Source organism: Otolemur garnettii, unplaced genomic scaffold (assembly GCF_000181295.1).
Source record: "Otolemur garnettii isolate 467f Iridium unplaced genomic scaffold, OtoGar3 scaffold00172, whole genome shotgun sequence".
NCBI lineage: Eukaryota > Metazoa > Chordata > Mammalia > Primates > Galagidae > Otolemur > Otolemur garnettii.
Window position 1 is genome coordinate 1010995 of NW_003852567.1, and position 11416 is coordinate 1022410.

The following is an 11416-nucleotide window of genomic DNA, read 5'->3' on the forward strand; positions in this document are numbered from 1 at the left end:
GGCTGGCTCAGTCTGGGCAGGGGCCCCAATTCTGTTTCCACACTTGTCTCCAGAAACAGTTACCCAGACAGATACAAAGGACAGAGGGACAGATCGATGGACAGGAGGAAGAGGTGGCACTGCAAACATACAGAGATAGGAGGAAAGAAAGAGGTTGTTAGACAAATGGACAGACCAACCACCAAGTAGACGGGACCAAGTAGGGTGATACTCACTGGTTCAGAACAGGTGTATAAGAATTCTTATCTTCCTCTATGATCGACACAATGAGTGTGATGAGTTTGGGCCAGAAATCCAGGTTCCGAATGCTGGGCCCTTGTTCCTCTGGAGGTAGTTCCTGCTTCTTGTTCCATAGTAGATAGTAAGAAAGAGGAAGAGTCAGAGGAGAATGTGGAATTCTCCTCTTTATCTTCCCCTCCCTATTCCCCTTCCTCTACAATCAGGGACCCTTCCTTTCCCTAGGCCTGTCTTCTCTAAAACTGGCCTTCTTCCTCTGAAAATGACTACTGGGAGATTCTTGAGCACAGAGAGACAACCTGTGAGAAATTCTCCGGGACACTGCTGTGATAAGCTTGATCAGTCTAGGAAACATAAAAAGGTGCCATCCCCTTCCTCCTCCTCTCAGTTGCTATGGGTAGAGTGACAGCCTGGCTGAAGCAAGCAGCCTCTCCAGCTCTGCTAAGTAGGTCTAGGTCTAAGTGACCCCAATAGGAAGCCCTCTTCTTCTGCTGCTGTTCCTCATCTGACACCCACCCCCCCATCCTCCCATCTGCCCCTGCCCCAACACACACAGCTCAGCTCTAAGAAGTGCCTTGAATATCTGCAGGAGTGACTGAATAGAACTAGCATGTATTTTGGCTTTATTTTCAGTGGGGTAGGACTGTCATTAGGGTGAAGAACTACCTCTAAGAAGCTATTTGCCTAGCCAGATAAGAAAAGGCCTTGCTTGGGAAAGGAATCCATGATAGATCTCAGGAAAAGAGAAGTCACTCTATATTCAGAGCCCAGACAACACAAGTAGGGGTCACAACAGAGAGGCTGGAATGGACATTACCTCCCACTGAGGCAAAGGCAGAGCTGCCCAGAAAGATAAAGGGCTTTTATATGGATGTCATATGTCACTGAAAAGTCTTCATGGTTCTGAATAAGCCTGTGTTATTCAGAAGTTACCAGAAACCAAGAAAGAATCTACATCCTATTGATTCTACCTCTGTAATATCACTTAAATATGAGTAAACATCTCTTCCTTTTATTATTTCTCCACTATCCTGGCTCAGGCTCTTATCATTCAAGACCTCCTCACTGGTCTCTCATCTTCAATCCAATCCCTCTTCTTTGCAGTTGTCAGTGATCTTTCTACCAGGAAAATATCAAAATGTTACTCCTCTGCTTAAAGCTCTTCAATGGCTATCAATAAAGTAAAACTCTGTAGGCTGACACAAAGGTCCTCCAGAATGTGACTGCTCAATCTCATACCTTACCACTTCTCTCTTGCTGTAGCCATCACAACACCACTATCACCACTTATTTAGTCCTTATTGTGTGCCAGGCACTGTGCCAAGAACTTTACACACATCATCCCATTTAATCCTCACAACAGCTCCCTTGAGTAAAAATTAATATCATCTTCATTGACAGGTAAAGAGAATGAAGAGCACAAGGTTACATGACTTGCCCAAGGACATGGAGCTGTAAATAGCAGAACTAAGATTTGATCCTAGATTTCTGGATTTCAAAGCTGATGCTATAACTACCCTAATTAAATTGCTTATATTTCCTTAAATTAACATATTCATGCATAGTATCACCATACGGTCTTCTCCTCCCTTCCAGCCCCTTTCTTTAGCTAATTCCTACTCTTCCCTCAAAATTCACATTGAACTTAACCTCTTCTGAGAAGTTTTCTCTTGACAGCCCAGGGCTGGTCAGATGCCACTCTTCTGGGCTCCAAGAGTACACTCTGTGAACCTCTGATATTGACAAATCAGACAACTCCAACAACAATAAAATGTTTAACAACAAAATAATAAAAACTAATAATTGTAGTAATTTGCTCCCACCTCCACCAAACAGTGAGGTCCCCAAAGGCTGACATGTGTTTCATTCAACTTTATATCTTTAGTGCTCTGCTAAATGAATAAATAGGTGAATGAACCAATGACTAAAGGTCAGTAGGTGGAAATTTTAAAAGATACCATGGGTTTATTCCAGTGCAAATACTGAATAGGGAAAAAATGCAGTTGAGAGAAAGTAAAAAGCAGATAGCAAAATAGAAAGGCTAAAGTGAGTCCCTGAATAGTTTAAGCCCTCTTTCAAAGTCCAGTTCATTCTCATGCCAGGGAATGAGACCACATATTCACATAGATGCCTGCATAGTTGAAAAATCAAAGCTGAGAACAGTGTCTTCCCCCAACCAGACAGAAACCATAAATGGATGACAGAGGAGCTCATTGTTCATAGCCCAGGAGCAAGTGAACAAAGGCCTCAGGAAAATTTCCTATGGACTTTAGAACCAATGGAAAGGTTTATAAAACCTTAAAAGGAGGAAGCCTTAAATATATGTCTGGTACAAAAAGTACATTTAGGAATGAGAAGAGGCAGCATGAACAAGATCTTAGTCTTTACTAAGGTGATCCTAGGAAGCGTTATAAATTAGATATATTCACCAAAAGAAAAATGTCCCAAGAGATTTAAGTTGCCCAAATCATCCTCTCATTTAAGGTCTATCTCAAATTCCCCTAATTTATGTAGCTTTTCCCAATATCTGATCAAGAGTGACTACCTCCTCCTTGGAATGCTTTTAATCTTATCCCTTTTTCAAGGCTCTTCTAACACACTGTTTTGGTTGGAGTTATATATGTGCTCATGAGACTGCAAACTTGCTGAAAAAGCACTGCAGTGGCCTAAAACATTCAACATGTGTTTGTCAGACTGAAAGGATCTACTCTGCACATTTATGGTCAGCAAGATACTACTGATATAAAAACTGAAATGGAGGGCAGAGGGGGAATGATACTGTGTAAGGATCTAGAAAAATATAGTAAGTCTCCAAGTATTGGGTTAGGATGCCAGACTAAAACAAGTGAAACAGATCAGCTTCACAGGAAGATACAGTCAGCCTTGATGAATAGAACTCAGAAAAACCAATCAGAGGGAAAAGTTAAATGTCTAAGAGCCAAGTAGCTCAAAGAGACAGCTACAGATCTCAGAGGAAGGCATTGCAGAACTTACATGAGTCTATATGACTCAGAATAAAATTAGCCATGGGGAAGAAAAAAAAAATTTCTGGAGTGGACTGAGAATTTACCTACTCAACCCACAAACTGCATGAATTCAAGTTCACTTTCTTCACCATCAAGTGAAAATTCTCATTGCCATTTCCATTCAACTCAGTTATGCCTTATCTTGTCCAAGAGTCCCTTTCATCTCCACGTTTCATATGGTTGAGATGGTCCATACTCTATAACTCACTCACTTGCAAGAATTTTAAGTACCCTGTCCTGAGTTCCTTTCCACCTTGACCACAGCAAAGGAAAGCTAAGGCTCCAAAAAGCTAGTGACAGCTGGCCCCACATAATCCCAGACTTCTTACCAGCTGATATTGGCAGCTGTATAAGTCATGGCAGTTGTTAAAGATATACTCATATGTAGAGTTCAAACAGGCCTTCACACAATCCTTCACCACCTGGCTGGCTCGTGGAGGGCTTTGCAGTTCTTGTACCTGCCAATTAACAGAAGAAATATAGACCCAGGGTCCTCCTTACCTGTGTGGGATAACCTCTTAGCACTCCCCCAAACCTACTCTAGATTCCTTCATCCCTCTACAGTGCCTAGACCAGCGGTTCTCAACCTGTAGATCGTGACCCCTTTGGGAGTCTCCTGCATATCAGATATTTACATTACAATTCATAACAGTAGCAAAATTACAGTTATGAAGTAGCAACGAAAATAATTTTATGGTTGGGGGTCACGACAACATGAGGAACTGTATTAAAGAGTTGCAGCATTAGGAATGTTGAGAACCACTGTCCTAGACCTTGCCCTGGTGGTAAAATTGCCAGATTAGCTGATGGGGAGAACTTCCAGCCTATCCTTATTGATCCATGGTCTATGTAATAAATCATAAGTAACCCACGAAAAGCTAAGCTTAGAGATGATAGATCCTATAGCCTCAGACTTTGCCAAATGATTCCCAGCCCAGCACTTTCCCTGACCCATTCCACCCCTTACCTTCATTCTGAAGAAAGTAATGCTGGTCAGCAAGTCTACTGTGGATTTTAAGTCCTGAAGTCGCTCAGGACTCCCAACAGGGAAATTATTCTGTTGCAAATCAAGGAAGTATAAGAAAGGAACAGAGGAATAAGAAAGCTTTCCCTGCCAAAAGTGATGAAATCAAAAGCTTTTCTAATACCCGCTAGGATTTTCTCTAATTGAGCTGAGTAAACAAAACAAAACAAAAACCTGTAATATCACAGTCTTCCTCTCTTTTCTATTGATGCAGAAAGCCCCTGGCCAAAAGCAGGGTTAACAGCCCCAGCCCAGAGAGCAACACGTCCTACCCTTAACCCTACTTCACATGCAATGTGTGAGCATCTGTACAAATGAACACAGACACACAGACACACACATTTACACATATACCCACAGCTTTCTTGAATGACGATTCTTAAACAGTGAGCTCTTCAAAAGTTACAATCTAACTGTATATCCTGGAATATACATGGAGCCACACTATGGACCAAAGTGATATCCAGGACCTGGAGTGTCCATACAGCAAAGCCCAGCAGATAGCAGAGCTCCGAGCAGAAAGGCATTTGGAGTGAGTTCCTTAGGAATTGCCCCACATCCTTATTTCATTCCCTTTGCCATGAGCTTTAGGAGGAAGATGCCACAGAGAGCTGGACAGAGATGCTGAGCCACTCTTCACTTTAATAATCAGTTTCTTAAACCTCCAAATGGCTATTTATATGCCAAAGATAAGATATACGGCCAACTCTCCATTATTCATGCAAATGGAGAGCACTCAAAATGCAGATAATTAAAACTTCACTTCTTTTTGACTTTGAGGTTGTTTTTATACTTACTTTTCAATGTGCATATATTGCCTGTTCTGGAAATTCACAACACCTTAAAGCAAGTAATGAAGACATCCTAAGATCTAACTTAGGAGGAACTAAGAAACTGCCCATTTCCTTATCCTGCCCCACCCCCGGTACCCACTCCTACCACAACTATTTTCTCCTTCCATACTAGGAATGGACATGACCTCTGATCCAAATTACTTGCCCAAGCCAAGCTATCCTCTGCCCTTCTAGTCAGATTCTCACACCTCCCCTGGAAAATGAGGAAAGTATAGAAAAATTCAAAAAAGAAATGTAGTTAAATAATTAATATTTTTGTTGTTGTAGCATTTATTCACTAAAGTATTTAATTTTTAAAAGGGTATTTCTGGCAGAGATTATCTTCAGGAAACTCCCTAATGACAATAACATCAGACTTTACTAGCGTGGTAAGAGTAGGGCTGGAAAGCCATTTGTCTAGAAAAAGCAGCTGTATTTATACACTGTATGGTACTGGGAGTCAGATAGGTGTGAGGATAAAGACTGATTTCTCCTGCCTTCAATCTCTATAGTCAAGACTGGCCTACAGTCTCCCTAGACTGAGCTTGACATCTATTTATACCACCCCACAGTCACATCTTCACTCACCCTGTACATAGATAGGTCAATCCTCAGTGAGTTGTGGAGTTGGTCCAGCAGTTTTACAAATCTCTCTTTCTGAGGGTAAGAAACACATAATGGGAAAGAAAGAGAGAACCTGTGTCTGAGTTCCCTAAAACATAGCAGAAAGAGAACTACCTCTGGGTGAGCAGAAAGAGGGAGAGACATTAGGCTGGAGGCACATCTTGTCCCACCCCTGCCCATAGGAAGAATAACAAACAATGTAAGGGAAAAATGGGATAGGTAGTCCCTGTTCCATTACATGGCATGAGCTCTGTCTCACACTAGGGAATCTTCTCACATTGACAAGGGAAAAGCCAAATCCTTGGGAGAAGAAATAGCTTTCTATACAAGAATCAACAGGACATGACCAGTGCTTCCTCATCTCTTTGGAACTATAATTTGTCTTATATAAAAAGAAGCTCCAAATATATTCTCCAACTTGTTCCTGAGCTGGAGACTTAACTTATCTTGGGGTAGCTGGATAAGTTAGGAGACCTAGCAGTGATGATGGGAGGGAAAAAACTGATGCATTTAAAAGATGATCAGGCAGATATGAGGGGTGTCCCTCTTTAAACCACATTCCACATAATTTCCTTTAGCATTTTTTAAATGTTAAAATAGATGATTTTCACCAAAAAGGTAAAATTAAATGTGGAATCATGTGCCTGTAGGGTGTTGGTATAGCACTCTTAGAACTTATATATTGATTACCTCATTAGATAGCAATTAAGTCAACATATAACAAGATGAGACAGAACGGAACAGATATTTGACTGGTTTAATCAATTACATTAATTTATCTACAGAAAGGATGGCAATAACAAAAGTGACTAGTACCAAAAAGTAAGACTCAGAGAGACTCAGTGGACTGGGGTAATGTTGGTAATTCTGCCTCTAAAATGGTAATCCTTGCGATGGGTCAGAAATAGGTATTTCATCCAGTTTATACTGAATTTATGTCAGGTGATATTCTGAATAATGACTCAACTTCTCAGTACCTTAATACCCAGAAAGGCACACCCTGGACAGGGAAAAGGGAAAACAGTCCAGATACTAGAAAAGGGATAGGGTCAGGTACACACTGGCATCCTCACTTAGACATCAGTCTTTTTTTTTCTTGAGACAGAGTCTCACTTTGTCACCCTCAGAGTGCCATGGCATCATAGCTCATAGAAACCTCAAACTCTTAGGCTCAAGAGATTCTCTTGCCTTAGCCTCCCAAATAGCTAGGACTACAGGTCCCCGCCACAACACCTGGCTATTTTTAGAGACAAGGTCTTGCTCTGGCTCAGGCTGGTCTCGAACCTGTGAGCTCAAGCAATCCACCCACCTTGGCCTCCTAGAGTGCTAGGATTATAGGCAGGAGCCACCATGCCTGGCCTAGACATTAGTCTTAAATGAACTTAAGTTGCATGAATTTGTCACAGAGAGACTGAAAAGATTAAGAAAGGCCTATCTATGGACCTGCAAGACTGAAGAATGTGGTAATTTAACCATGTTGTTGGCCCAGAAAGGTTTCACCTGAACCCAAGTAGCACCCTCCCTGAACCACAGAGGTGTTATTCTACCTCTTCTTATTTATACGTTGTCTGAGGAGATCTGTTAGTAGTCTACATCCCCATCAGGAAACAAAGTTCATTTAAGGTAGCAACTAACTTAAATTTTATGCCCATCAATCAACTCCAGAAAAATCAAACTTTATGAATTGATAAAAAATGGGTACATATGTGTTTCCACAACACTCACCCCAAAGTTGGAGGCTGCAAAGCGATCAGATGCAGAGACATTGGTAGAGGCCGTTGTGTGAGCATAGTAGGCATTGATGTTGGCCAGTAAGGTGCTCATCACCGCTGGCACACCAGGACACATGTACTTGGATGACAAACAGGCAAAGTGCCTGAAAAACATAGCACCCTCAGCCTCAGAGACACTTCAGGGATTGCAGCAAAGTCAAATAGGACCTCAGTAAAAGTCTGTGGAATAAATGAACAGCCAGGGCAATTGCTGCCCCCTGCTTGCCCAGGGTTGCTTCCTATGCACAGCTATAGGAGTCAGGGTATCCAGCTTCTCATAGAAGTCAGGAATTCCCGTTACAGAAGTCTTGGTTGACTCTGTACATGGCTACTTTCCCTAGGGTTTAGAATCTTCTCTGACTTCTAGGCCAGTCTAGGTTAGCTAGTCTGTTACAAACATTACATGAGCACATATACCTTGTCTGCTCAGGCCTGTAGTGTCTGGGCAGAGCAGGTTTGTCCTTGCATCCCCTCCCATGACCTTTTCTTTCCTATCTCTGAACTTTGGAATACATTTTCTATGAGCTACTGACAAAAACACTCCCTTTCTACATACTCTCTTTGCTTTGGGGTACAGACACATCCCCCCAACTCAGAGAGGAAAGTAAGGAACCACTGCAAGCTATCCCACTAATGACCTGTCTCCCATGTGAGTGTGCCCTCATTAGCCACCCCAAGGATTAGTAGCTACTTCCCAGAGCCCCGGGGGAGCCTCACGTCATGGCCTGATATATGGACTCAATGCCATAGCGCATGGCAAATTCATCCACAATTTCCTGGGCTGTCTCATCAAAATACACTTTCCACGCATCATCTCCTCGAGCCTCAGGAATCTGGACTCCTCCACTGCCCTGAATGTCTGTGAGGTAATGGAAAAGGTTCTGTAGGAGACAAGAGCAGAAAGAAAAGGGTTAAATACGTATAAAAAAATAAAAAAAAACCCTGGTGATAGAGCCCTAGAGAATGTGAATAGGGGGTTCCACAGAAATTCTGTCCTTTAGTCATTACTCAGTTTCTCCTGTGGCCCCAGTAGGCTGTTCTCACATTAGTGGAGAAGAACCATGTCTGGGTTCAGTCACTAGGGCTGTTTGGATAGCACAGTGAGCTAAGGATAAAATTAAAAACAGGTCCCAGGCCAGGAGCGGATGCCTGTAATCCTAGCACTCTGGGAGTCTGAGGTGGATGGATTGCCTGAGCTCACAGGTTTGAGAGCAGCCTAAGCAAGAGCGAGACCCATCTCTAAAAATAGCTGGGCATTGTGGCAGGCACCTGTAGTCCCAGCTACTCAGGAGTCTGAGGCAAGCGAATCACTTTGAGCCTAAGAGTTTGAGGTTTCTGTGAGCTATGATGCCATGGCACTCTATGAGGGTGACAAAGTGAGACTCTGTCTCAAAAAAATAAATAAAAATAAAAACAGGCCCCAGACCTTTAACCACCTAGCACAATTCCACTTATAGCCAAAGGCCCCTCCCAGCACAGCTTTCCTGCCCCCAACCTGCAAAGGGCTGGCTCACCTCATGGAGACATGTATACTGCATGTGATACGGTGCTACCTTCTCCTCTCCCTTGATCTCCACACTGATTTGTAGTCGGATAGCTCCTGAGACAGCTGACTTGTCTGTCCTCTTCTCTAGGAAGGTAAGAAGACTGGAGATTGACGCTAATGCAATGTGATAGCACAAGCAGCACCATCCTGGCTCCACCCAGGGAAAAGAAGGCACCAACCCAGGGCTTTACCAAAAGGGTGAACTCACTTCAGTAACAACGTATTCCACAAAGAACACTGAACTGGCAGGGTGAGACAGCAGGAGTGGCCAGGGGCCAAAGCCATTAAGGATTAGAGAGCCTTCTGACCATGAAGAGCATTTAGCCAAAGTGAGTCCCAGCCACTACCACTCCTCTGTCCTCCATCCCTACCCAGTCTTTGCCAGTAAGTCAGGTTCTGTATAGAGGTATGCTCTGGAGACTGAGTGATGGTTTTGGGAAATGGGAATATTCTCAGGCCCCCTTTCATGTTCCCCCTTTCCCAGAACCCTTCTCCAGTTTCTTTACCTAAGTTGTACCAGACGTCCATCTCACCACTTAGTGTCCGAACCTCAATGATGGTTTGGCCAAGAAAATCATCTGACTCTCGCTTTAGCCGCTGTTTTACTCTTGACTTGATGTCATCATCCTCATCCCACACACGTACCTTAATGCGGTCAGAGGAGTTGTGGCACTCACTGTGAGAGAATTAGGTGGGCTCTGTTAGAGATAGGCCCAGCAGCACCTATTCTTATTACTTCCAATTCCCTCCCCAAAGTGCCATCAACTTCACTTGAGGCCTGGAAGTGTAAGAGAAGAAGTCAGAGGACAGAAGTACAAAAGTTCCAAGCCAGTCAGGCTACCTCTGCAAACGGTTCTTCATTCCTAAGCTTAGGAGGCTCTGTGTACCATTATCCAGTTCTTATTGCCCTGGAACAAAGGGCAGGGTGGGGAGAGTAATTAGGATCGATTCTGACTTGCTCTGCAGCTAGCTGTATCAGCAACACCAGCAGAAAAATAGCAGAACATGCTATGGAGCCTCAGGAAGCAACTGCTCCCTCCCTCCTCAGAATCCAAGATAAGAAGTCAGTAAAGATGCTATCTGTGTTCATGGTAGTCCATCTGGTCATACCTGCTTAGTTTTCTATCTAACCTGCATCTGCCTAACTATGTGCTTGGTGAACTTCTATTGCCCTTTAATACCCCATTGAGTTGTCATCTCCTCTATGGGCTGTGCTTCAGGGAAGGGAGTTTGCCCAAGTCCCCCCTCATATTCTCTTCCCCAGCAGTTGCCTTCTGGGTCCTGTTGCCTTACCCAAAAGTTATACTTAGCATAATTTGCTGCTCTTTTCTCTATGTTCTTATAATACCTTTCCATGTTCCATTAAAATATTATAGTATAACTACTGCACTACTAAAGAATGATGGACAACTCAGCAGCAAACTTCTTAAAGTCAAGGATTACGCTATTCATTTTTAGGTACACAATATCATGTATTGTGTCTTGTATAGAATAAGCACTTAAGTTGTTTACTAAAAGTGTATGATAGATAGCCCAGGCACAATGGTTCACACCAGTAATCCTAGTGCTTTAGGAGGTAGAAGAGGGAGGATCACTTGAGGTTAAGAGTTTAAGACCAGCCTGAGCAATACTGTGAGATCCTGTCTCTACAAAAAATAGAAAAATTAGCTGGGCATGATGGGACATGCCTTCAGTCCCAGCCACTCAGGAGATTGAGGGAGGAGGATCATTTGAGCCCGAGAGTTTGAGGTTGCAGTGAACTATTATGAAGCCACTAAGCTCTAGCCCAGACAACAGAGTAAGGCCATGTCTCAACAAAAATTAAATAAATACATAAATAAATAAATAAGCAGTCAATGCTGTGTGTGGAAACTTAAAAAAATGGGCAAAAATTCTTAAAAAACTGAAAGTAGCTATGCCATTCAATTGGGCAATCTCACCACTAAGGATCTACCCAGTGGAAGTCATGGAGGCTCACATCTATAATCTTAAAACCATGGGAGGCCGAGGAAAGAGGACTGCTTGAGATCAGGAGTTCAAGACCAGCCTGAGTAAGAGTAAGAACCTGTCTCTACAAAAAGTAGAAAAAATTAGCTGGATATGGTGGGTGCCTATAGTCCCAGCTACTTGGGAGGCTAAAGCAAGAGAATTGCTTAAGCTCAGGAGTTTGAGACTGTAGTGAGCTATGATTGCACCACTGTACCCCAGCCACGTGCATCCATGCATTTATCATAGCAAAGTTCATAACTGCAAAGATAGGGAACCAATCAACTGATGAGTGGCTAAAGAAAATGTTATATCTGTATATGTTACATCATGGAATACTACTCAACCATCATAAAGAATGAATCGGG

At 42.8% G+C, this 11416-nt stretch overlaps 1 protein-coding gene across 2 annotated transcripts in view; it reads right to left on the reverse strand.

The window, feature by feature from the left end:
• Positions 1-11416, reverse strand: part of UNC13B (unc-13 homolog B) — a 158367-nt gene that overhangs the window by 14231 nt on the left and 132720 nt on the right. The window contains exons 15-22 of one of the 2 annotated variants that reach the window (XM_023519347.1): positions 9569-9738; positions 9031-9146; positions 8234-8397; positions 7470-7620; positions 5709-5777; positions 4231-4320; positions 3593-3721; positions 216-343 (exon numbers count right to left, since the gene is read on the reverse strand). In XM_023519347.1, the coding sequence (XP_023375115.1) occupies positions 216-343; positions 3593-3721; positions 4231-4320; positions 5709-5777; positions 7470-7620; positions 8234-8397; positions 9031-9146; positions 9569-9738 (1017 nt within the window). The remainder of the gene's footprint in view (positions 1-215; positions 344-3592; positions 3722-4230; positions 4321-5708; positions 5778-7469; positions 7621-8233; positions 8398-9030; positions 9147-9568; positions 9739-11416) is intronic. The other variant, XM_023519348.1, reaches the window with a different exon arrangement.